The sequence below is a fragment of the Lagopus muta genome, chromosome 7 (assembly GCF_023343835.1).
Source record: "Lagopus muta isolate bLagMut1 chromosome 7, bLagMut1 primary, whole genome shotgun sequence".
In the NCBI taxonomy this organism is placed as follows: Eukaryota; Metazoa; Chordata; class Aves; order Galliformes; family Phasianidae; genus Lagopus; species Lagopus muta.
Window position 1 is genome coordinate 16,030,658 of NC_064439.1, and position 22,505 is coordinate 16,053,162.

The window sequence follows — 22,505 nt, forward strand, 5'->3', positions numbered from 1 at the left end:
AAATGGACATTCTTTAGGTTCTGCATAGGTATGGCAGCAACACAACAGCCTGGATCCTTCACTTTTCCAATGCTTTTAGGGCACTGCATGCACTCCTCTGCATGATGTGCTGCATTTTGGAGGATTAAGAAGAAAAGTCTACCATGTTATGGGCAGCTGGGCATAATGACAGTGCTGGGGGCTTAGATTAGGAGCTGGAAACAAGATATGGGACAAATTTGTTGGTGCAATGAAAATGGAAAGGCAAAGTCAGGAGGCAATCTAGTGCCTGGAGGCTGCGCTGGGGAAGATGAAAGAATGAAAACCAAAGTGAAAGAGGCCAAAGGAACAGGGGATCCAGCAGAGCATGGGAGGAGAACAGCTGAGATGACAGATTGAGGAAAGGGTCATGGGGATGAGAGCAGAGGAAGGACCGCTGACATCAGAGACTGCTGAAAAGTGATGATAAGCATGAAGAAGGGATGCAGAGAACACTTTATAAAAATGAGGTTGAAGCAGAAGACAAAATCCTGCAAGTGAAAATATATTATAGGTCACATCAAAATACAGTGGAACTATTTATTTCTGTGCTGCTCTTATCTTGTGCATTCTCAAAGCAGCAATTTTGAATCTTATTAATTCTGTGCTCTCCAGCGGCTCAGGCTGCCTAGCAATGCCTGGCTGGCGCTCCGCTGCACATGGCTCACGGCTGCCTAGCAACTGGCAGGGGGGTGCCAGGGGCCCTGGACCAGGCTCAGGGGTGCAGACCTACCTCAAGTACCCGGATCCCCCAGCTAGGTAGAAGGGAGCAATGCTGCTTGTTATGTCTGTGACAAAAATCTTAATGCTGCTTGTAAAAGAGCACACATGGAGATGCCCAACAAGAGTGCAGAGAGCCTGACAAATGCCTCCAAAAAGTGGGAGCGGTCCCATTTTTCTCTGCGATATTCAGACAACCTTTAATGATTGTTGAAATATCAATATAGTCAATTAGTAAGCTCTGTGGACTAGATCTGAAAGACAGGAAGGCAAACCAACATAGCGAAGTAGCTTCTTGGGTGGTTACTTCTAATTTGATGTAGGAAATACTGAAGATACCAAAATACCTTTTGGTCCCAGAAAAAAAAAAATAGCGTTACATATTCATGCAGGATTGTCCCAGAACAGCTACACTTGTATACCTATTGTCAATAACACTGTAATCAACAAAAATCTTCTTACAGGAGCATGAGGCTTGGCATCTGGAAGAAGAGCTGATGCAGCTGATCTGAACAGACCTCGTGGCCTCTGTGCTTCCAGCTGCCCTCTCAAATCCCTCAGCTCCCTTTCCACTGTCAAAAGTGCTTGTGTAGCTGAACAGCTGAACCAGGAATTGATCCAGCAAACAGACCATCAAAAAATAAATTGTTATTTTCCAATTGACACTACTGTAAAGGGAGAACTGTTCTCAACAGAAAAACAAAGACATACCTGGAAAATGGAACAGCTACAGAGCTACACAAATTACAGTGCAGGAGAAGTTGCTTTGATGCTACTACTTTGATGCTATTCTAAATAGGTGGGTTTAGAGTTACATTTTTCTCCCAGTCAAAAATGGGCTACATTTCAGAAGTGCCCTTGGAAATGAGCCTGTCCCACTGAGAGGGGAGCAAATCTTAGACAGCTGAGATGCTGAATGGTATATATGCACAGTTTACTTTTAATGGGATCTCATTTATGGGGTATCTGAGTGGAGCTTGAGAAGCATCATTACATTCTTTTCTCTATCAGCCAGACTCCCCAGCCAGGAAAACTCCTAGCTTTCTTACAGACTTGCATGTAACTTAAGTAAGTTAGTTAACATTTCCTTACAATCAGCAGTTTACTGGAGTAGTGGATAAGTGTGATTAATTAAAACAAAACAAAAGAATAAGACCATTTCTAGGGGGCAATCTATTGAATGCAGTTCAGACATACATTAGTGTTCTTCAGAAAGGATCAACTCAAGTCCAAAATTTTATTGGCTCCAAATCAGCGTTGGTTCTGCTGGGTTTGGCTAACAGCCTGGCCACTCAAATGGCGCCATACTTTTAGTTACTTGAAAATCACTTCCCATATGCACCACGCATGTTCGTGGAACCAGCCTGTGTCATTCACATCTGAGTCAATACAAACTCTGAGAATCTCAGGCATGAGGAGCACAGTGCAGAGATCTTCAGGTGACCCAGAAGGGACATTCTGAAAGCAAGGAGAACCAGCAGGGGCAACAGCTATTAAGGCTGCTCACCTGAACAGCTGAGCCTGACTGCACCAGGATTCCCAATGAGTACGGCACTAAGTTAAAATGTCCCGCTAGAAGTGAGCTACCTCCGCGTGAGGCCAGACGGGGGTACCTGTATCAGGTCCACCCACCCACCGGGCTAACCCCGCCGCCAGGGAGGCTCTGTGCCGTGGGAGATGGCACGAGGTGGCGCTCTCTGATGGCGTCTTCAAAGAGCGCAGTTTGAGGCAGAGCGTGATTTGTTTGTTGAAGGGCTTTTGGGTGGAAATTCGCTGGAGCCCCCTCGAGCTTCTGCTCAGCTGTTTGAGGTGGGCGAGTTGCCTGGCAGCCAGCGCTGCTCTGTTCAGCTGCAGCTGTGTCTGCTTGCAGGACTTGGTTGCCTGCTGAAGTGAAGCACAGTCTGTTTAACAAAACACACACTGCTGAGTTTTCTATACTGAAAAAAGTCAATGCACAATGTCCCACGTGTCTTCCATCTCTTAGTTCAGGGGCAGCAATAACATTTTAAGAAGAGTTGACAACATTTGTGCTGCTTGAGGATGTTAACAGCTCCAGTGAAGCCAGTCTGTGATCTGCAGGCAATTATAGGCTCATCCAAGCCAACAGGAATTCGTAGCCTAACTGAAGAGAGAAATCAAATTTGCCTTTGTATTATGATCACCGGAGAAGTCAATGCCCAGGATGGTTTCTGATCAAACTTACCCTGGGAAACACTAAAGGCTTATCTATATCTCAGTGCTGTTACAGGTCAAATTTAATTATTTTACCTTAAAAGGGCACTTGGAATCCAAAATAAAAATATTTTGTTGAAAATTACCTGCTGTCCAAAAGAGAGTTATTGAAACCACTTTGGAAATAATTTTACTGAGCTGACAAATGAACCAGCCATCTGAAGACAGCAGTACAGATCCATCCCACAACAAGTGCTGTGAGTGCACCGGCTCCACCCTCCACTGCCCCAGAGGGAACTCAAACATCCAAGCACCTGCCTGTTCCCAGATGAGAACTATGAGGTCCCTCCAGAGCCCAGCAGGCCTTCCTGGGCTCCTGCTATTACCCTCACTTCCATGGCTCCAAACGTGCAGCTGGATTTGCTGACTTTGGAGGGAAGCAGATGTTCTCTTCTCTCCACCTTGACTTGGAGACACCATCAGTGTAGCCCAGACTAGGGCAGCTTCAGCGCTGCAAACACAAGATGGACTCTGGTGGTCATGTGAAATATACAATTGTGCAGACAGACGAGGCTCTCTGCTCTTACTGTGATGAATTTCAGACTATTTTTCTGAAATGTGTTGATATTTCACTACTGTGAGTTTCTGTGGGACAACCAATAAAGCATACAGACTGACAGCAGTTGCTTTTGTGTGTACAAAACGCACAGCCAAGAGATGAGTAACAATCCTTGGAAACAGCTTCTCCTCGGCCTGTTACTCACTGGAAAGGCAGGCTCAGCCATCCCCACATAGAAACAACCTGCTGTTACTGCTTTCTTGTCTGGTATGATCACAGAAAACAGGATTTTACTTACAAAAAATCCCAAAGATATGCAAGAAAAATTGTCCCAAAGAATAACAAGCCACTTGCATTGCACACTTCTGCAACAACCACAGGAGGTCCTGAATGACAATAGATGAGGTAAGAGAGTGTCTGGATTGATGTAGCTCTGAAAATAATGCCTCCTATTTACTTCCATGGAAACAACAGATACAAAGAGCGCAATAATATTTTGATTGATTTTCAGCTACAAAAAACTATATTACAACATGGTCAGCACCATTAGGTATGCATTGTCACCAGCAAAGAACAAGAGCCTGCATGTCATGCTCTCAAAAATCTGCACCAGCAGAGGTGACTCACTGTCACCACTGTTGAAACGCATCATTCACTGCCTCACTGTGCTCACATCCACTGTTTGGTGCAATTTTTTCCACATGGAGGAATTCAGTGACACATCTTTGTTTCATCTGCACTTCCATGCCAGATGCCACTTTGTCAGACTGACCCTCTGCTGCCATCTGTCACACAGCAACAAAATGTAATAGAATATTGGTGGGAAGGGTTGACCGCTGCTTCCATACCAACAACATCCACTTCTGGTGGTGTGGGCCAACATAATAAAATAGGAGACATTACTTTCAGAACAGCCATCTAATTTACCTCAGACAAATACTTAAGTTCTTATATATTACAAACTGATAATAGCTAATGGTCAGTTGCCACTTCTGGGCAGCTGTTTGCAAGGACCTCCACAGCTCAGATTCAGCCTCTCACCCTCTCCTACAGGATGATCAGCTGGGCAGGGCCTCTGCACAGCACTAAATACCTCCTAACTGCATTGTTCTAGTTGTTTTAGCCATTTTGTGCCACCAATTGTCATTATTTTACAAATTTCTTATCCTAACCTGACAGGAGGCAGAATCTTGCAGGATAATGATAGGCTGAAGTAAACGTGACAAAGTTCAGTGAGCCCAAGTGCCAAGTCCTGTGCTTTGGTCACATCAATCCTATGCAGTGCTACAGGCTTAGGGTAGAGTGGCTTGAAGACTGTGCTGAGGAAAAAGGTGTGGGAGTGCTGGTTGATACTCAGCTGAACATAAGTCAGCAGTGTGCCCAGGTGGCCAAGGCCAGTGGCATTCTGTCTTGTATCAGAAACAGTGCAGCCAGCAGGAGCAGGGAGCTGATCATCCCCCTGTATTCAGCTCTGGTGAGGCCACACCTTCAGTACTGTGTTTGGTTTTGGGCACCTCACTGTGAGACACTCAGGCCCTAGAGGGTATCCACAGATGGGGAAAAAAGCTGTAAGAGGTCTAGAGCACAAGGCTTACGGGGAGTGGCTCAGGGAGCTGGGGTTGTCCAGTCTGGAGGAAGCTCAGGGGAAGCCTTCTCTCTCTCTCCAATTGCCTGAAAGGAGGTTGTGCTAAGGTGGAGGTCAGCCTCTTCTCCCAGGTAGCAGCAATAGGAGAAGGGCCTCAAATTGCACCAGGGGAGTTAAGTTGGATAAAACCTCTCAGAAAGAGTGGTGAGGCACTGGAATTGGTTGCCCAGCGAGGTGGTGGAGTCACCATCCCGAGAGGCGTTCAAGAAAAGGGTAGATGCAGCACTGGCACAGGGAGGATGAGGGTAGGACTTAGAGGTTTTTCCGAACCTTCTACAAGAGCAACGCTTCCCCGATGGAGCCTTTAGCCCTCTGCTGAGGAGCCCACTCTGCCTCAGCACAGCACGAGTGCATCTGGGGCTTTTGTTGCCGCTGGGGCAGGGACACAAGCGGTGACGCAACACAGCCCAACCCCGCCGTCCGCCATCTCCCCGCCGGGCGGCGCTGCACCGTGAGCGACCCCACTCCGCGCATGCGCACGGCGGGGAGCCCGGCGCCTACAGCTCCCGGCGTGCTCTGCAGAGCGGGCGGGTTTTTTTCTGCTGCTTTTTTTTTTTTTTTTTTTTTTTTTTTTTTTTCTTCCCCCTCGGAGAGGGAAGGATGGGTGGGGAAAGCGAGCGCTCACGAAAGCGAGGCGAGGAGGAATCCCACAATACCAGGCGGGTTGCGAGCCCGGCACTGCCGCTGTCTCTTTAATGCAAGAGGAAGCGATGCGGAGGGGTGGAAAATGGCAGAGTTGCAGATGTTACTAGAGGAGGAAATCCCTTCTGGCAAGCGGGCTTTGCTCGAGAGCTACCAGAACCTCACTCGAGTCGCCGACTACTGCGAAAACAACTACATCCAGGTGAGGGGCGGTGGGGCGGCTCTGCGGGGCGGGGTGCGCGGGGCCGGAGCCGTGAGCCGCCAGCCGCCTCGGGGGCACCGCGCCGCTCCCCCGGATTTGCCTTTTCTTTCAACTTTCGCTGCCGAACGGCCGGCTTCCCCCCACCCCGGCTCGGGAGGAGAAGGGAGGGGGGTTATTATGTCAGTCCGGCTCGGAGAAGGGTGTGTCTTTTATTTATTTATTTATTTTTTCCTTCCTCCCCCTCTGTGTGTATTCATTATGAGTCACATCCCGGAGACCTCCCCGGGCCGGGCGCGGGGATTGGGAGGGGGCGGGCGGCGATCCTCTCCGCGCGGCCGGTCCGGAGCCGGCGCCTCGGGGGCTGCCCTCCCGGGGCGGCGGTTGGCGGCCGTTGGCGAGGCGGCCTCGCGCCATCCGCAGCGCCGCGGCCGAGCCCAGCGGGGACCGTGCACCGCCGTCCTCTGCGGGGATCGGCGGCGGTGGTGCCGCGTTCGGGCCGCGGGTCGCCGTCCCGGCGTGCCGCAGCGCGGGGCCGGCCGCCGAAACGGGCGGCGTGCGGGAGCGGGAAGCGCCTGTGTGCAGGCACTCGCGGGCAGGCGTGATGTGGTGTTTCAAAATGGCAATCCGTGCCTCTGGGAGGCTTCACGATCCGACATCCTGTAGCAATCATCGCGGCCCGCTGCTGCTGCTGCTGCTGTAGGAGGCTCCGGGGCTGCGGCGTGTCCCCAGCGCTCGGCGTGGGCTTTTTTCCTGTACGGCCCGTGGTTCCTGCTCTGCCTTTAGGTCTGATTTAGTGAAACTACTTCCAGCACGCTTTACTGTTATTTATTTGTTTATTTATTTATTTTGGTCAAGATTTGCAGCACACAACTCTGAAAGTAAGCCTGTATGTATACCATACATAGCCATACCAGTGTGGATGTGGAACCATCAGGAAATGCTCAGATGAAACCTCTATTTGCCTTTCCTTGGCATTTTTCTTTCCCAAAAATTTTTTCCTTAATAGAAGCACTGCTTGTGCAGTGAACTTGTTGAACCTAACAGTGGATTACTCGTGTATTGGAGGCCCTGGCAGAGCTGCCCAAGGAGCTGTGGGTGCCCCATCCCTGGAGACACCCAAGGCCAGGCTGGATGGAGCCCTGGGCAGCCTGAGCTGCTGGGTGGGAAGCGGCCCATGGCAGGGGTGTGGCTGGGTGGTCTTTAAGGCCCTTTCCAACCGAAGCTATTCTAGGATTACCTGCAGTGAGCACTTAGTACAGGTTATTCACGTATTTGGCATCTACTGTCGTCAGTGAGTTGTCTTACTGCTTATAGTAATGGAACAGTGAATCTGAAAATAAAACTTTAACAACTCAATGTGAAATCTTTTTTTTTTAAAGTGAGTTTTATACTTGGATTAAAACTGTGCTAACAAGTCATATTTTAAGGCATTTTGTTATTTTTGGTATGTGAGGGAATATGAGTTAATGTGTATTTACTCTTCCGAGTTGTTTGCTCCACCCAGAGAAAGCTGCTGATATAAATGCTTCTATGAGGCGAGGTTCATTTGGTTTTACTCATGGGAAATATGACAAATACATAAGTGTGGTAATTGCAGCACAAGTTTTGACCTGTCTGCTGCTGCTCCCAACTTTTTGTCTGTGTCAGAAAGCTAGAGACGCTTCAGTTACATTGCTTTTCCAGTGCTCTGAAACTTGTGTCTTTTTTAATGCAAACAAAAAATAAACCAACACTTGAGCTAGTTTCCCTCCATGCACTTGGGCTGGTGTGTTTTTGTTCTGTTTTAAAATGTAGTAGCTCACTTTCACCTCGGGTACCAATGTAGGCTGCAGGGATTGCTGCAGCCTGGTCTGTCTGTGTACAGCTGTGTTTACCCCTTTAGGAGGAAGCTGACATTCTGAAGTTCCTAATCAGGACTCATGCAGTAGCTCTGAAAAATGCATGCCTGACTGTGTTGTGGATGTGTCATGCGTTTACTGAAGTCGGTAAAAATGACAAATGTATTGATAAAACTACATTTACTTTCTTAGAGTGGCAGGGGTGGACTTTTTAATCAGCACTCAGTGCTAAGCCATCTGCTCTCCAGTTGGAGTGCCGAGCAGATCGTGGTGGTGGGGCTGCTGGAGGATTAGGCAGTGTGACACAGGGTGCTGGGTTATGAGAATGGGGAGTGTGCGTGTGTGTGTGTGTGTGTGTGATTGGAAAGGGGTGGGAAGAAAGAGGAAGGGGCTTAATCAACACAAAATACAAAGTGTTTGCATTTCATATAGTGGAACAGCTAACTACCACTCAATGCATCAGGGAGCTTTTGCTTAAATAATAATAAAAATAGGCCAGAACAAAGAACATGTGTATTGGATGTTAAAGCGGTTCAGAAGTGGATGTGCATCGTAGCTTAGCCAGTAGCATGTAATAGTCTCGCTCTGGTTAGCTTTGAATTTGGGCCATTTACTCTCTTTCTACAGAGAAGTCTCTGTGCTCCTTAGTGGGAAACTGTTCCTGTGTGCTACCACCTGTGCTGCGTTGTAGTGTGGGGGGTGGAACGGGTGTGTGATCACTGAGTGCTGCTACTAACAGCTGCTTATAACTGTAATGGTGCTCTGTTTATTCAAAACTCTGTGTGCCCACCTTCACACTCTTTATTCTACTTTCATGTTGACAGGTAAGTGGTGTCATTTTTGCGTCACCCCAAGATAATGCTGTATTCAAATTGCATCTGTACTTTTAGGTTTGAAAGCATACAAATCATCTTTACTTCCATTGTTTAATGTGGAAATAATTCTGGTAATGTTCAGTCACCCTGATTTTGTGATTTTGTGATGAGAAGCTCTCTTCAGTGTTTCTAGAGATCCTTAAAAAAAAAAAAGGGGGGGGGGAGGGATGGTGGGGAGGAAGGGGAAAATACTCTTCACCGCAGTGGAACTTGCCTCCCTGATAGTGACTGTAGTTCTGTGGGCAGAAAGCATCCTTTTAGTAAAGCACTTAAGAAAGATGACAGATAACAGCATTTGGGGCTCTCAAGGTGAAAATCACTGTTCTTAGAAAAGTGGGAAGCAGTTTCTTGCTAGGGCAAATTGTGAAGAAATCAGAATACCAGGCAGTAATGCAGTGTGTCCTCCAGACCATGTGTGTTCTGGTTATCTGGAACTTGATAGGATTTTACTTGATAGGAGGGGAGAAGAATTCAGGAGAAGCAAAGCAAATAGGTTTGTAGGAAAGATATCCAGCACTGCAGTAAAATGACAGACCTTGAGGGTATCAGAAGGAGAAGGGGACAGGAAAAGGAAACCAAATGTAGAAGGAAATGTAGTCTTCCATTGAAGGAAATTGTGATGTTATTAGTGAGGATTTTAGCTCTGACTAGAAGGAAAAAAGAAACAAGTACATTGCTGCATTTACTTTGTAGCTAGATTTAAAATCTATTTCTGGTGATGAGCTTTAGTGGCAAGTAGGTAGAAGATTAGATTCTTATTTTCTTTTGTTAGAGACTTAGATCATCTTTACAGTTCAAAACAGGTTTTGAACGTTGAATATTTAACTGGAAGTACAACTTTCCTCTCTGTTTAACAAAATATACTTGAGGAGACAAGTTGCATTTTTCTTAAAATTTGCTTTTCTGCTTTAATTTCTGGCACCCTTCAGAATGCTGGTCTGACTGCTGTCCTAATGATGGAGGTGCTTGTAAACAGGCATGCCTTTATAGTAATGTAGGGTGAGATCTGCAAAGGGGGGGGTGGTAGAACTGTCTTATAATGGAAATAAGCTTTTTTTTATTATTATTTTTTTATTTTTAATAGATGCCATACAAAAGTAAGTTGCAGTGCTTAATGCCTTATCCAAATCCTTTTGTCTGCAAATAAAATCTGAGACCATCTCTTCAAGGGAGTGCAGACTGCTGGAAGTTTATCTGAAAATCGCTGGTGAGGAATGTCTGAGGTTCTGCATTGTCAGTATCCTAACCAGCATGAATACTTTATCAGCACCGAGACTGGAACATTGGATGGAGTTGAAGAATTTGTGGTTCTTATTACGATTCTCCTGCTGAAAATATTAGCTTCCAGAAAGAATCCCCAGTCGCTTTCCAGGTTGAATTGAATTCTTTTGTTTTTAATGAGCTTATTTGAAATAACTAGCTTAGGAACTGTTAGAAATGATACCAAAAAAACAACATCTCCAGTACTATTTCCTTTTGAATAGCTTCAATTGACTGGTGTATAGCACAGGGGCCTTGTCCATGAAGCACTCCTTAGAGCTGCCCCTTGCTGTTTAGGTTGGTTATCTTGTGCACCCCTGTTTATGTCTAGGCAGATACATAGTTTCCATCAGTCTCTTCTGATGCACTGGGAGGATCAATTTGTAGTTTCTCGTCCACTCAAATGCAGTTTTAAGGTGACTGTGAGAACCTTTATATGTAGTGCTTGTGTAAATACTGATCTTAATGGTCTCCAGTGAGTGGACTTAGCAGCTCTGGAAAATAAATTAAGTGAAAGACCCTTGAAGGAAGTAAGTGCTGCGTTGCCTAAATGTGTGTTTCTATGTTGTCATGTTATTTCCTTCTGTAGCTCCTGACAGGTATGTGGAAAATGAGCGGTGAGTTCACAAGCTAGTCTGGGTAAAACAGACAAAAGCAGGGAGATTCCAGTTTGGCTGCTGTTACACAAAGTTGAAAGTTTCATTTCAGTTGGTAGAAAAATGTGTGTGGCGTGGAGGGGAAGTGTTGAATGCAAGCTCTGATGTGATCTTCCAGTATGCATCTAAGAATCCTTTCTGCTCAGTAGCTTGAATGTTTGCTTCCTGTGCAGCAGATAAGATATACTGGAAAGGAAGTAACTTCTTCCATGGCCGTTCTTTTTCCTTAAAAGTTGCTGACTGATCTGACACTTGATTTCATTGCCTGGAGTATGGAAAGTAGTGTAAGCTTAGCTCAGTACAAAGCAGTTCACTTGGAATGTCTAATTCAGGAAATGAGCTGCTTTAAAAGGATCAACTTCTTAAATTGTTGCTAATACAAATCTTTTACATGCCGTGAGAACTTAGGTGTTTTTATGCTCATTGGTTAATTAGTTTGTATCAAGAGTAAATAAGTGTTGGTCTTTTATTCTGGTTTCACTGCTAAATTTGGAACCTTTTACAGAAAAAGCGAATTAAACCAGTATGCTTTCTGTAACACCAAAATATGATTCAGTATTAGAGAGCTTGAGAGCGAAGAGATAGTATATATGGATGTGTCATCCACATTCTGTATAAATTTAAATTGTACTCTTTATATTAATTAAGAAAATGTTTTAGCTTGTACTTTAAACATTGTTTCTTGTCAGGTTGTTTTATGCTGACAGCAAATGGTTAATTAAAGGCACTGGTTGCTCTGTAGGTGTTTGAGCTTTGTTCTTCAGCAATTTAGTTACAGGTTGGTGGCTTTGGTTTATAACTGCCCTGTGCCAGCATGTTGCCTCTGTCTTGGAAAATAGAACTAAAATTGAAAGCAGCAATCGGACAACAGCACAACTTCATTAAATTGCCAAGTGATTGCCCTGTTTATACAGGAAATGGATCCTAAAGCAGCAGCTGCCTGTTTTGTGTCCAGAAGAGGTGGTTGGTAGGAGATTGGCTTTTCCAAATTTGAAATATTTCCATTATTTTTAGTGTATTCAGTTTAATAGGCCAGTAAGATGTCAATTGCTCTTCCTGCACTGTTTCGCTTCAGTGTTTCAGCAGATGATGATGTTGGCACTGTGCTGCCTCAAGTCAGGTGGAGCGGAGTGGATTAGGTTAAGCTGTTACAGGTGCGTGCTGCATCTTGTGCAGGGGAAGTGCTCTCTGCTCCCTTCCATTTGCTCATGTATGGGAATGAAGAGGCTGCAGGTTGCTGTCAGTGTGCATTAAGCGTGATCTGTGCTCTTCATGCTGCGCTCACTGTGCCGAGCATGTAGAATTGTTGGAAGGAAGAAAAAATATATGAGGAGCAATCTTCTGATACTTCTGTGTGCCTTCAGATCTCTGGCAGCTTGTTGTAGCCAGTAACTCTCATGGTAAAGAGAGAAAAGGTGGGCCTTTAGGATGGCTCAAAAAGAGGAGCACATGTGAGGAAGGTAAGAGTACAGGGGCAGGTTGTGCATGAATAGGAAGTGTTGCATCTCTGAGAGCAAAGTTCCTTTTAGTATCTCTGCTCTGATCTAAGCCTAACAATAAAAAATGAACTGTGAAACAAACAAGAAAAAGATGCAACTTCGCAATGTCTTTGGTTAGTATTTTGAACTGCCTTAATTTCACACAGAAGCATAAATGGAGTAACAGAGTTTATAACTGACTCGTGGAAGGTCGTGTAGGGACATTCTGTCAGATTTGGAAACAGAACCCGATTGTTTGGAATCGCATCAGTGTGCACAAGGGTTTCCCCTCCTCCCTCCTGATGGCCTCTGTTACACTGCAGCACATCAGTGCATGTTTCCATTTACATGGGGGCAATGTCCAGAGGGAGTGCAGTACGTTGCTTGTGGAAGCATGCACCTGAAATTGCCATTAAATTCATTAGCAGCCGTTTTTTTTAAAGACCTTAACACATCTGTTCTTATAGGAATGTTTGACACTAATTTTCAGTCTTGTAAACTTGTGTGCAGTTACACAGTGCTCACAGTGCGGTCTGTCTCATTGCTGGTGGCTATTGCTTTCTTGGCAGGGGCTCTAGATGATGTTGCTCTTCTTTCCCTTTAGTGAAAGCAGTCTGTGTTTGACAGCTCTGGTGTCTGAAATCTTATTTATCTGCAGAACAGCGGGGTGGTAGCTGTGCAGACGTTGTCCTTACTGATGTAGCAAGACATTCTTGAGGGATAAGGATGCATCTTGATCTGTCTGTGCCTATGCTCAGCCCTTAATTAGTAACTTGGAGTCAAAAGGGCCATCGTGTGGTTTTTATTTCTTGTTACCCAGTAGGAAGTGACTGGTGGGCCCTCAGTTACTCAGTGCCCAGGCTTGTGTGTAATTACTGAGCAGGCTGACTGTGGAGCACGGCTATCTTTTCCTCTTTAGCATTAGCAGTACTGTGAAGCTGTTCCTTCCCCCCCACCTGCTCACCCCAAATCTGAGCACCTTGATGGAGATGGGTCGGCTTGGTCACAAGAACTCTCCCTCTCCTCCACCCTGAAGTAAAGGGGAAGTAACTGCTGAAATTGTGACGGTTGACACAGCCTCTGCATGGTTCCTCCCTTTTCCTGATCTCTCTGGTGAGGCAGCAGCTGCAGACAGACTTTATCTTGTGTGGGTTGTGCAGAAAGCCCTCTGCAGCTCAAAACTTGCACCGAGCTCTTAGAGGCCAGAAGCAGTGTTCAGTGCAGGAGTGGTCGTGGTGCACTTCTGTAAGTGAGGTTGCATCTGAAGTGCCTTTCAGCCCACCAGCCCATCACCGTGCCCTTCTGGTTGTGCTGGAGAGGCTGCAGCAAATGCTTTATCTGCTTAGAGCTGGGTGGTGAAATAAAAGTTAGCATGCTTCTTCCAGGTGGGTTCTTTGTGAATTCCGTTTATTACTGAAAGCAGAACTCTAAACTTTCTCTGGTGTTAGAGGGAATACTTTTTTTTTCTTTTTTTTTTTTTTTTTTTCCCCCTTGGATAAATAAGAATCTGTGCCACTTCTGCTTGATACTTAAGCAGTGAGCAACACCATTGGTAATGCAAGCTCCTAGTGCTGTTACCAGAAGCCCTGCAGGAGTACTTTCTTGTGGAGAGTAGATTTGTTACTAACATGCAGATATTTTAGGAAATGGGGGGAGGGGGGAGAGATGGAGAATCTTTTGCTAGAGAATTTCAACTTTGAAATGTGAGAATAGCATTCTGAAAGTGAACTTGTAAAACCTAATAATCTGTATTAACATGAAATGAAATTGGTTACCAACCTGCTACCTGCCAACTGGCTGAACTGGTGAAAACAAATTTGTTATACTCTGAAAAAGATTGACCGTTTATAGAGTGATTTGCCTGAACTAGGTCTTGTGTGAAGATAGCAGATGTGTTTGTGACACAGCCTTCCCTCCCTCTTCCTTCCTCCCTCTCCAAAAAACTGCAACCAACCAGCCACACACATTATTCCTGCAGCAGAAGTTAAAGAGCACATGTCCCTTCCTGCGTAAGGAGGTTCTGATAGCATGAACTATTGAAGAACTCAGGGAGAAGAGACTTGGATTTGCTTTCCTAATTGTATCATGACTTCTTAGACAGATAGGAGTAAAAAGTGGTGATGTTACTGCTTTTCTTAAGAAAAGCATGAGGGTTTCCCAGGACTTGGATAGATGCCGATCTAGAATTGGACAAAATGTTCTTACAGGGTGGTCTTAAGGCTATAAATAGTTTGAAGAAAAAAGTGATTCATTTACTACTTGAATCGTAACAATTCTTATATATCCTTGGAGGTTTAAGAAAAAAAAAAAGTGGTTCTGGATAATCCCGGGTGTGTATGCAGACTTGCCAGAACTCCTTGAGAGTAGCCTGACTGAGAAGGGCTTTACAGCTCATGGCAGATGAAAAACAACATAAGCCAGCAATGTGTGCTTGCAGCCCAGAAGGCCAACAGTATCCTGGGTTCCATCAGAAGGGTGATGACAGTGGGGTGAAGGAGGTAATTGGCCCTCTCTACTCTGCCCTTGTGAGACCTTGGCTGGAATACTGTGTCCAGGTCTGGGGCCCTCAGCACAGATGTGGAGCTTTTGGAGCAGGTCCAGAGAACTGCTATGAAGATGATCAGAGGGCTGGGGCACCTCTCCTGTGAAGACAGGCTGAAGGAGCTGGACTTGTTCAGCCTGGAAAAGAGAAGGCTGCCAGGAGACCTCATTACAGCTTTCCAATATTTAAAGGGAGATTATAAACATAAGGAAATCAACTTTTTACATAAGTAGATAGTGATAGGACAAGGATAAATGGTTCCAAACTAAAGGAAGGGAGATCAAGATTAATGTCAGGTGGAAGCTTTTCACTGAGAGAGAGAGGTGCTGGAACAGGCTGCCCAGAGAGTTATGGATGCCCCATCCCTGGAGGTGTTCAAGGCCAGGTTGGATGGGGCCCTGGGCAGCCTGGTCTTGGAGTTGATCCAGTGGTTTGCAACTCAGCCTGTAGCTGGGGAGTTGGATCTTGATCATCCTTGAAGTCCCTTCCAACCCAACTGATTTTTATTACTTTTGGCTACTTTTATGCCAGTGTTTCATGTGAGAGTGTTTTTCCTAAGCTCTACCGGGCAAGTACTTGTTTTTTGTTTGTTTGTTTGTGGGGTTCTTTTGTTCTCCTCAGCTATTCTTTCACCAGATGCATATCTTTGCTTTCCTCCTCTGATCTCTCTGTTGTACCGGGGGAGCCAGCAAATCTGCCAACCAGTGTTTTGTCCTGCAGCAGTCATTGTCAGTTGAGCATCTTAGTTGGTTTTATTGTAGAAGGCGTACTTCAAATTAATACTTAAACTGTGATTTCAGTGAAGCAATTTCATGTTTTCTGGAGCCTAAGATAAGAAAGTGCCAGAGTGAAGCAGACCAGAGAACAAGGTGTCCAGGCAGTTGCGTCAGACTACTGCAGTAATGTCTGCGTAGTTGCAGATTGCCATGCCATGGATTGTCTTTTCACATTACTACAGCAAATACAGTTGTCACTGGTAAGCTTTAGGGACATAATAGCCAGCAACATTTCTCTTTCCAGGTGCTTCTTCTAGGCTGTGATTATAATCTGAGTTTACTGATTCTTCTCCACTCATTGAAGACTCTTGTCAGTTTGCTGCAGGTCTTTTTGTAGGCCTTTGCTTTACTCTTCTCCTGGTACCAAATACTTGGTGCCAAATACTGTGGACTGTACTTTTTTTATTTTTGTACTTTAACGTAATAAAACTTTATATTATTATAATATTTTGCTGTCATTGCAGCTTCAGCCTCCAAAACAGATGGTTTCTTTTGGGCTTGCTCTCTACCTTGTTGACTTTCAGTCTCTTTTTGGCTCTCATCTGAAAACCATTTCTACCATGTCTATTTCTTGTAATGAATCTCTCTATTATTTAATTGCGTATTTTACTGCATTGCAGTTTAAATTATGCAGCTATTTTTCATGATGCCTTTCAGACAGCTTCCAGTGGCATGGGTTTGAATAGCAGCTCATCACATAAAACTGCAGCTACTGAAGGCATTTGTATACATTTCTCTTTCAGATTATCCTTAATGGCCCAGAGTTGGGATTAAGGCCTTGTCTGTGGTTTGTAACCACCTGGGAATGAGGGGATGAATAGGGGACAGAGAAACAGAAGGCAGCTCGGAAGATGCTGTGTGCACGGAGACTAACCTGTTTCTGTCTACTAGTAAACCTTTTGGGAGGCCTCTTGAATATTTGCTGCCAAGCCTTTCATTGATAAGAAATCTTTCTTGTTTAGAAAGCTGATCCTCTTGTTAACGTGAGACCGAAGGGTGGAAAAGGGTTGGTAAAACGTTTGTTTATGGGGCTTTGAATCTCTTAACAGTGAGGGGAAGGTGGTCATATCAGGAGAAATGGTGTTCTCTTAATGTACGCCAGTGGATATGTACTGGCATAGCAGAGTTGGACCTAATCCTGAAGAGTTTTTATAAAAATGATTACAGCCTCCAGGGTTCCCCTGTGAGTCCTTGTGGCGGGTGGCTTGGACGATGCTTCAACTAAGGTCCAGGGAGCACCAGACTAACAAATAGACAGATGATGGATTAATGCGCTTATGTTGGCAAGACCCTTGGAGACCTGGCTGGAAACTGTTTGGCTTTTGATTTGCTGGCTGATTTACAGGACTTCTGAATCTCTGGGAGGAGCTATTGTTTCTGTGATGCAAGCTCCTGGCCTTAGCTGTATTAGATAAAATGTGTCCGCTTTAGAAGCGCTTGGCTCTGAGAGGGCTCTCTTCAAATACCGTGGGTGTGTTTCCTTCTGCAGCATACAGTATGTTCTCTCAGCACCGAAATGATCTGGTTGCTGCAGTAATGCTAAGACTTGTTGGGAGTGATGCAAGTACATGCTGTCTTAAATGGCAGCGGATTCCTTGTATCTAATTTCTGAGATGCCTTTAACTTTGTGTGCTGGAAAAATTTGTTCTTGCCATGGAAGTAATTGAAGCTACAAAGTAATTCTTACTTTGTAAGAAGCCTTGTATTGCTTGAATGGTGGGCTGTGTCATTTCTAGATATGTATTTCATTCCTCTTTGGCAATCTGTCCTTTAAACTGATGGAGAAGAATAAAGATCAATGGAAAGATTTCTAGCACACGTTTTCTCTTTGGAAACCTGTGCATGAACAAGAACTGTAAAATGAGCTACTGTCTATGCATATTGACTATTCAGTGTCTGAGGAAAGTATTTGTTGTAATTGTGAGAAGGTTGAAAACTGGGGATGGTGGCCAAGCACACGTGTATGTGGTATCTAAGGGTTGGTCAAAGTAAACTGCCACTGCTGCTTAGAGAGAAGTTGCTGGTTTTGGTGCTGAATATGGAAGTAGGGGGGAGTGATTGGAGCATGTTGTAGAAAAGGCTTTAAGAGTTGATGAAGAATAATCAATGTTGAGTACTAAATATCAAATATAGGAATGATCTGAAGGACTGTTGAAAAGTGAGTTGAGGGTCATGAGCAGCTCTGCAAGTTTCTGGGAGGAGTAAAAGCAGAGAGGAATCGGGATGTGAATGTAATCCCACTGCTGTGTGCCCATGTTCAGTCACTCCGTCTTGTGAGTATGGTAGTACAACAGTAAAAGGAACTACTGTTACTAATTGCTTGCTGTCAACCTCGGACAGCTAGAGGGGTAGCTTTACATTTTCTTCCCCAGATTGCAGTAAGGGGTTACTGCAGCACTGGTGGGAGTGGGGGAGTATGAGCTGAAGTAGGTACTTAGTGGTTGTATGATATCCTGCTAGGCCTGGGGGAAATGAGTGCAGGGAAGGCTGTGAGTCATGCTTGTCAGTCTCATAAAGCAGGAGGCTTTTTAAAATTGGCCTTGGAGAGGAAGAGGTGTTTACTGGAGCAGTTATGAAGGAGTTATGCAAATACAGAACATAAATAATGAGCAAAAGATACTCAGTTCTTTGCCTCCTCAGAAAATGAATAAATGCCAACCAACCACTGCAGAAGTTGAGTAAAATGCATAATCGTTGAGTGTAATGAGTACAAAACTCCGGCCATCCGCTCTGATAAGAAAATTCTCCTTTTCTGATTAGGAAAACAAATTTTTCTAGCTGTTGAACAGAAGAGTGTTTTTCAATTTCCTTCCAAAAAGTGACAAATTTAGAAACTGAAAGTCAGCTTTTCTTATAACACCTGGTTGGGAACAGAGGTAGTACAAAGATTAGCTTTGCTGTAGATGCTAACTTAGCTTTGCCTTGGATGTATCGTCAGTGTTTTGGCCTGTTTACTTACAAGTCTTTCCTCTTCCATCCTCTTATACATGCAGGATTTCATTTGCTTGTAAATAGTGAAACTCTTCAGTAAAATTGAAAGCATGTCCATAGGGCGTAACTTTTTGCTATTAATACGGCCACTGTTTTTTTTTTTTTTTTTTTTTTTTTACATTAACAAGTTTCAAACAGGATCATGGAATTGGGATATCCTAAGTTGGAAAGGACCCACAAGAGTCAGCACATCAGACTTTGATAGACTGTCCTATCCTGTAGCATTGCTGGACTCAACAAGCACCTCTAATCCATGTGTGAGGAGCAGGTCTGAGTTTATACTCAGGGTTGCTCTTATCTGCCTTTTTTCCAGGCATCTTGTAAATGTTTTCCTTCAGACACTGTGCCAGCACAATTCCCCCTCCCATACATACATATATGTGTGTGTGTGTGTGTGTATAACCCCTTAATTTGTTATTTTATGTATGTATATGTTTCCTATTGAAAAACTTGCTTTTTGTCTTCTGTTGGTTTCTGTAAGTTTTGCATGTTGCTGTGTTTGGGGATGGCTGTATTTGTTTTTGCTGCTTACTGGCCTATTCATGTCTTTCTTTGCAAGGAAGAAGTGGTGTGTTACTTACTGTCCATTCCTCTCTCTCACTTTGCTCTTCTCCATTTTCCTGAACCATCTGTTGTGTTTTGTTTTTTTGATGAGCTGAATTCCTACTTGCTGCAATTGAAACAGCTCAGTGCTGAAATGAACTGAAGTATGTAAGGTTTCTGAATGCTGTTGCTAACCTTAGGCTTGAATTTTAATTTTATGAGAAGTAATTATTTAAAGAGGGGCTGGATGTAATATGCTTCTTTATCTGACAAGTACTGTCAGATAAAGAGTATACAGTTAGGCCCAGGCTGCACAAAAGCCTAAGTAATATTAGTAATTCTTTGTTGTTTTTCTCTGCTTACATGCAAGTTCTTGTTTGAAAATAAAACAAAATTTAAAAAATTCGTTCTGATTGCAATTTGTTACTGTATTAGCATGAGATCACTGTTGAGCTTGTAGTAAATTGGGGAATAGTTGTTAGTGATTAGGGTCTTTTTTTTTTTTTTTTCCTGAATCTCCAAAATGTATTGAATCTCTTGGTTTTAGGCCTGCTTCTAAATATCTCTTCAAGAAAAGAGAAGCAATGTCTTGGGAAGTGAAGGCAGATGTTGGAATATGTGAAGACATCTGTAGGCCACAAAACAAAGTGAATCCTGATCATGGGTAGAGATACAAATGTTATTTTCTATTGTTTTTCAGACTGAAGAAGACTTAAATGGGCATGGAATACTACAAAGTATTCAAAGAGGATTTCACCCTGTAATGGTCATTGCTTTCTTTTTTAACAATATTGTGATGGTTGGGAACTGGTTTAACAGCAGCTGCCCATGTTTTACTTAAGGAGGCTGTGTTAACAGTGACTCTTCAGTGTACCAGTTCTCCCTGAATTAAAGGAACTTTTGCAGTCACTATTTGAAGGTCTGACTACTCCTTAGCTCTGTGTTTCAGTGTATTGAGGTTCTTCCTGGAGCTGATGAGGGCAGAGTGTAGCTGAGAGCCTGCTTGCTTTTGCTGCTTGCTCTTCTGCAGATGCCAGTATTTGGTTTGTAGCTCTCTCTTGAACAGCACCTGGGACTGCCCTGTTGTATGGGTTCAGATTGTTGTTGACATAATTGCATTTGGAATATCTGTAGTTTCCTCTGGGTTTCTGGCTTGCTGGTGAGCCTGTCCTTGTTAGATGAGCTAAAACTTGTAGGTGGATGCTAGCACTTAAGCAAAGTAAACAGCCATTTTAATTTCAAGCCCTATTACAACCAGAGAACAAAAGATCGATATTTGAGAGACAGTCTATAAGGAAACAAATATTGTCTGTTGCCTAGCAAACTGGAATAATCATTCACTCCCATAGTCTTGGGTAACTTCCTTAGCTCTAAAGAGGAAAGATCTCTTTGGAAGCACCATGGGCTTTTCTTCCAGGCCTCTGGTGGCATTAGGTGGTTGGAGCTGTGGTTCATGGATGTCTCTGTCAGAGCTCTGCTTGGTTAGCTTCAAAGGGATTAGCGTGTGCAATGATGTGATGTCATAAGGCAAGTCATAGGCATTGCAAGGAAGTTGGGAGCCTAATCTTGGAGCAACTGTAAGCACTGATGCTGTGTAGTGCTTTACAGGAATGGAAGAAGTGGATTCTGCCCTGGAGCTTGTGTGGTCTGTATCATGTAAAACAAGAAGATAAAACCCAGTAGACCAAATTTGTTAAGTTTGCTGCATATGCAATCTCGAAGCCTTATTGAGTGCTTAAGGGTTGTGTGAAAATGACACGTGGGCACACTTACTTCTGTCGCTTTGGTTCACTGTTGCATGCTGGTTTTGTTGTATACACAGACGCTAACAACTGAAACATTACAATATGCTTTGCCAACACGTATGTTTACTCTGACATCCCTATTGGATTTGGCAGGAGAACTGAAAACTAAGCTTTAAACACTATAGAGAATTTTCTTTTTCCTTTTTAAAAATAAGAGTAGTTTAGTCCACAGCTGACATGAACAGTATTTCTCCATTGGGCAGAGAATGCTGCTAACAGAGCAGCTGGCACATATCTTCCCAGGCTCCATCTGTCAGAGTCAGCATGGCTTTGTAAATCGCTCTCCTATTGGATAGTTTAGTTTCATGCTATAACGTTCACAGCCTGGATTAAAATGGAATTTCTAAGTTGATTTTTTTAAAGTTATTTACTGTAAAATAGTGGATTTTTTTTTTTTAAGTTTGTTTTCTTTTTGTAAGCTATTTCTGCCCTTGTTTACAGAGCTATTGAAGTCTGTGGCAGAGTATTGTGAATGCCACGTCTTGTGGACTTGTCTTTTTTTAAAAGTAAAATCACAGATGACAGTAAGGCAGTTATTGGAAGCTTAATCTCAGAGACCCCATTCTGTGCCTAGTATGCAGGTCAGAATGGACTGGAACCTGATAACATGTCTGTGTGCCTGAGAGAAGCAAATAGGTTTTTTTTAAATATTGGTGTAGGTATTGCAATCATCACATGTTTTTGTTATCAAGACTCAAAAGTTTGGACTGCTGTGGTGAATACGTGTGTATGTGTACCCCTCACACTCTCCTTTGGAAAGAACATCTCTCCTTAATGAAAAAATCGTTCTCTCTGTCTTCCACGAAATGATAATGATTTGAAAAATTGAGTCTCTTCTTTTTACAGTTAATCAAGTGAATGAAGAGCAACTTTCAACTGAAAGAAGATCTGCAAGGTCTAAGGCAGATTGGCTAAATTGGTTTCAGTCCATAGAAATGCTAATTTGCTATCAAGACTATTCAGGACAGGTCAGGGGGATATTATTGATGGAAATGAAGGATTTGTTTCTAGCTGATTGTCCAGCATACACAGGATTTGGGGGAAGGGCCTATCTGAAGCAGAGCTTGAGCTATAGACAACGATTGGTAAGCAGTTCTGTGTGTTTGTCACACTGCAGTAATTTGGTATCTGTCTTTTTCTGTAGCTGACTAATCAGTGATTTTTGACAAGATAGTATTTCTAAAAAGAACAGACTGAAATCCTGCTTGTGCATTTGTAGCTGGTGGGTAATCATCTCATTCAAGGCTGGTGCCTTGAATGAATGCCAGCTTTGTTGTGCAAGGTGTTTACCTGAGGAGGAGAGATTCAAGTTCTACCAGTTCCTCTGCTTTGGGATAGCTGAGTTACTGCATCTTATCCTGGAGAAACTTAGTCTAAATACTATATAATACCACTGGGTTTTTTTTTTTGTTGTTTGTTTCTGTTGGTGCTGGAGGTAAGTTGAGAGGATTTGAATTGTAGTTGTTACTCTGACTGTCTTTATGGAGGGTTTCTTCCTCAGTAATTAGGAATAAGTATTTTGTACTGTGTGGACTTGAAAGCATTTCATCATCCTGGTTTTAATTTTGGGGTTACTGTAGTGTGAGGAATCTTAGGTTTAAGAACAGTTCTGAATGGTTAAGCATGCTTCTGTGCCTTCTTCGTGCTCCTGAAGCAGCCAGTTATTTCAGTGGCTGAGAGCTCCCATACTCCTGCTTGACGCTGCTCCATGCTGTGCAGGGGGAGGTGTGCTGCACAGTCTTTCTTCCTTGCTTTCACTGCCAGTAAAGGAATGACTGCCAGT

General features: G+C 43.9%; 1 protein-coding gene across 10 annotated transcripts in view; it reads left to right on the forward strand.

The window, feature by feature from the left end:
* The first annotated feature begins 5,671 nt into the window (after positions 1-5,671).
* The window catches only part of ABI1 (abl interactor 1), a 77,918-nt gene continuing 61,084 nt past the window's right edge, over positions 5,672-22,505 (forward strand). For 8 of the 10 annotated variants that reach the window (XM_048950917.1, XM_048950920.1, XM_048950916.1 and 5 more), the window contains exon 1: positions 5,729-5,958. In XM_048950917.1, coding sequence (XP_048806874.1) covers positions 5,842-5,958 — 117 coding nt within the window. In that variant the 5' untranslated portion in view covers positions 5,729-5,841. Of the gene's footprint in view, positions 5,959-22,505 lie in introns of all 10 variants that reach the window. The other 2 variants (XM_048950923.1, XM_048950924.1) reach the window with 2 other exon arrangements.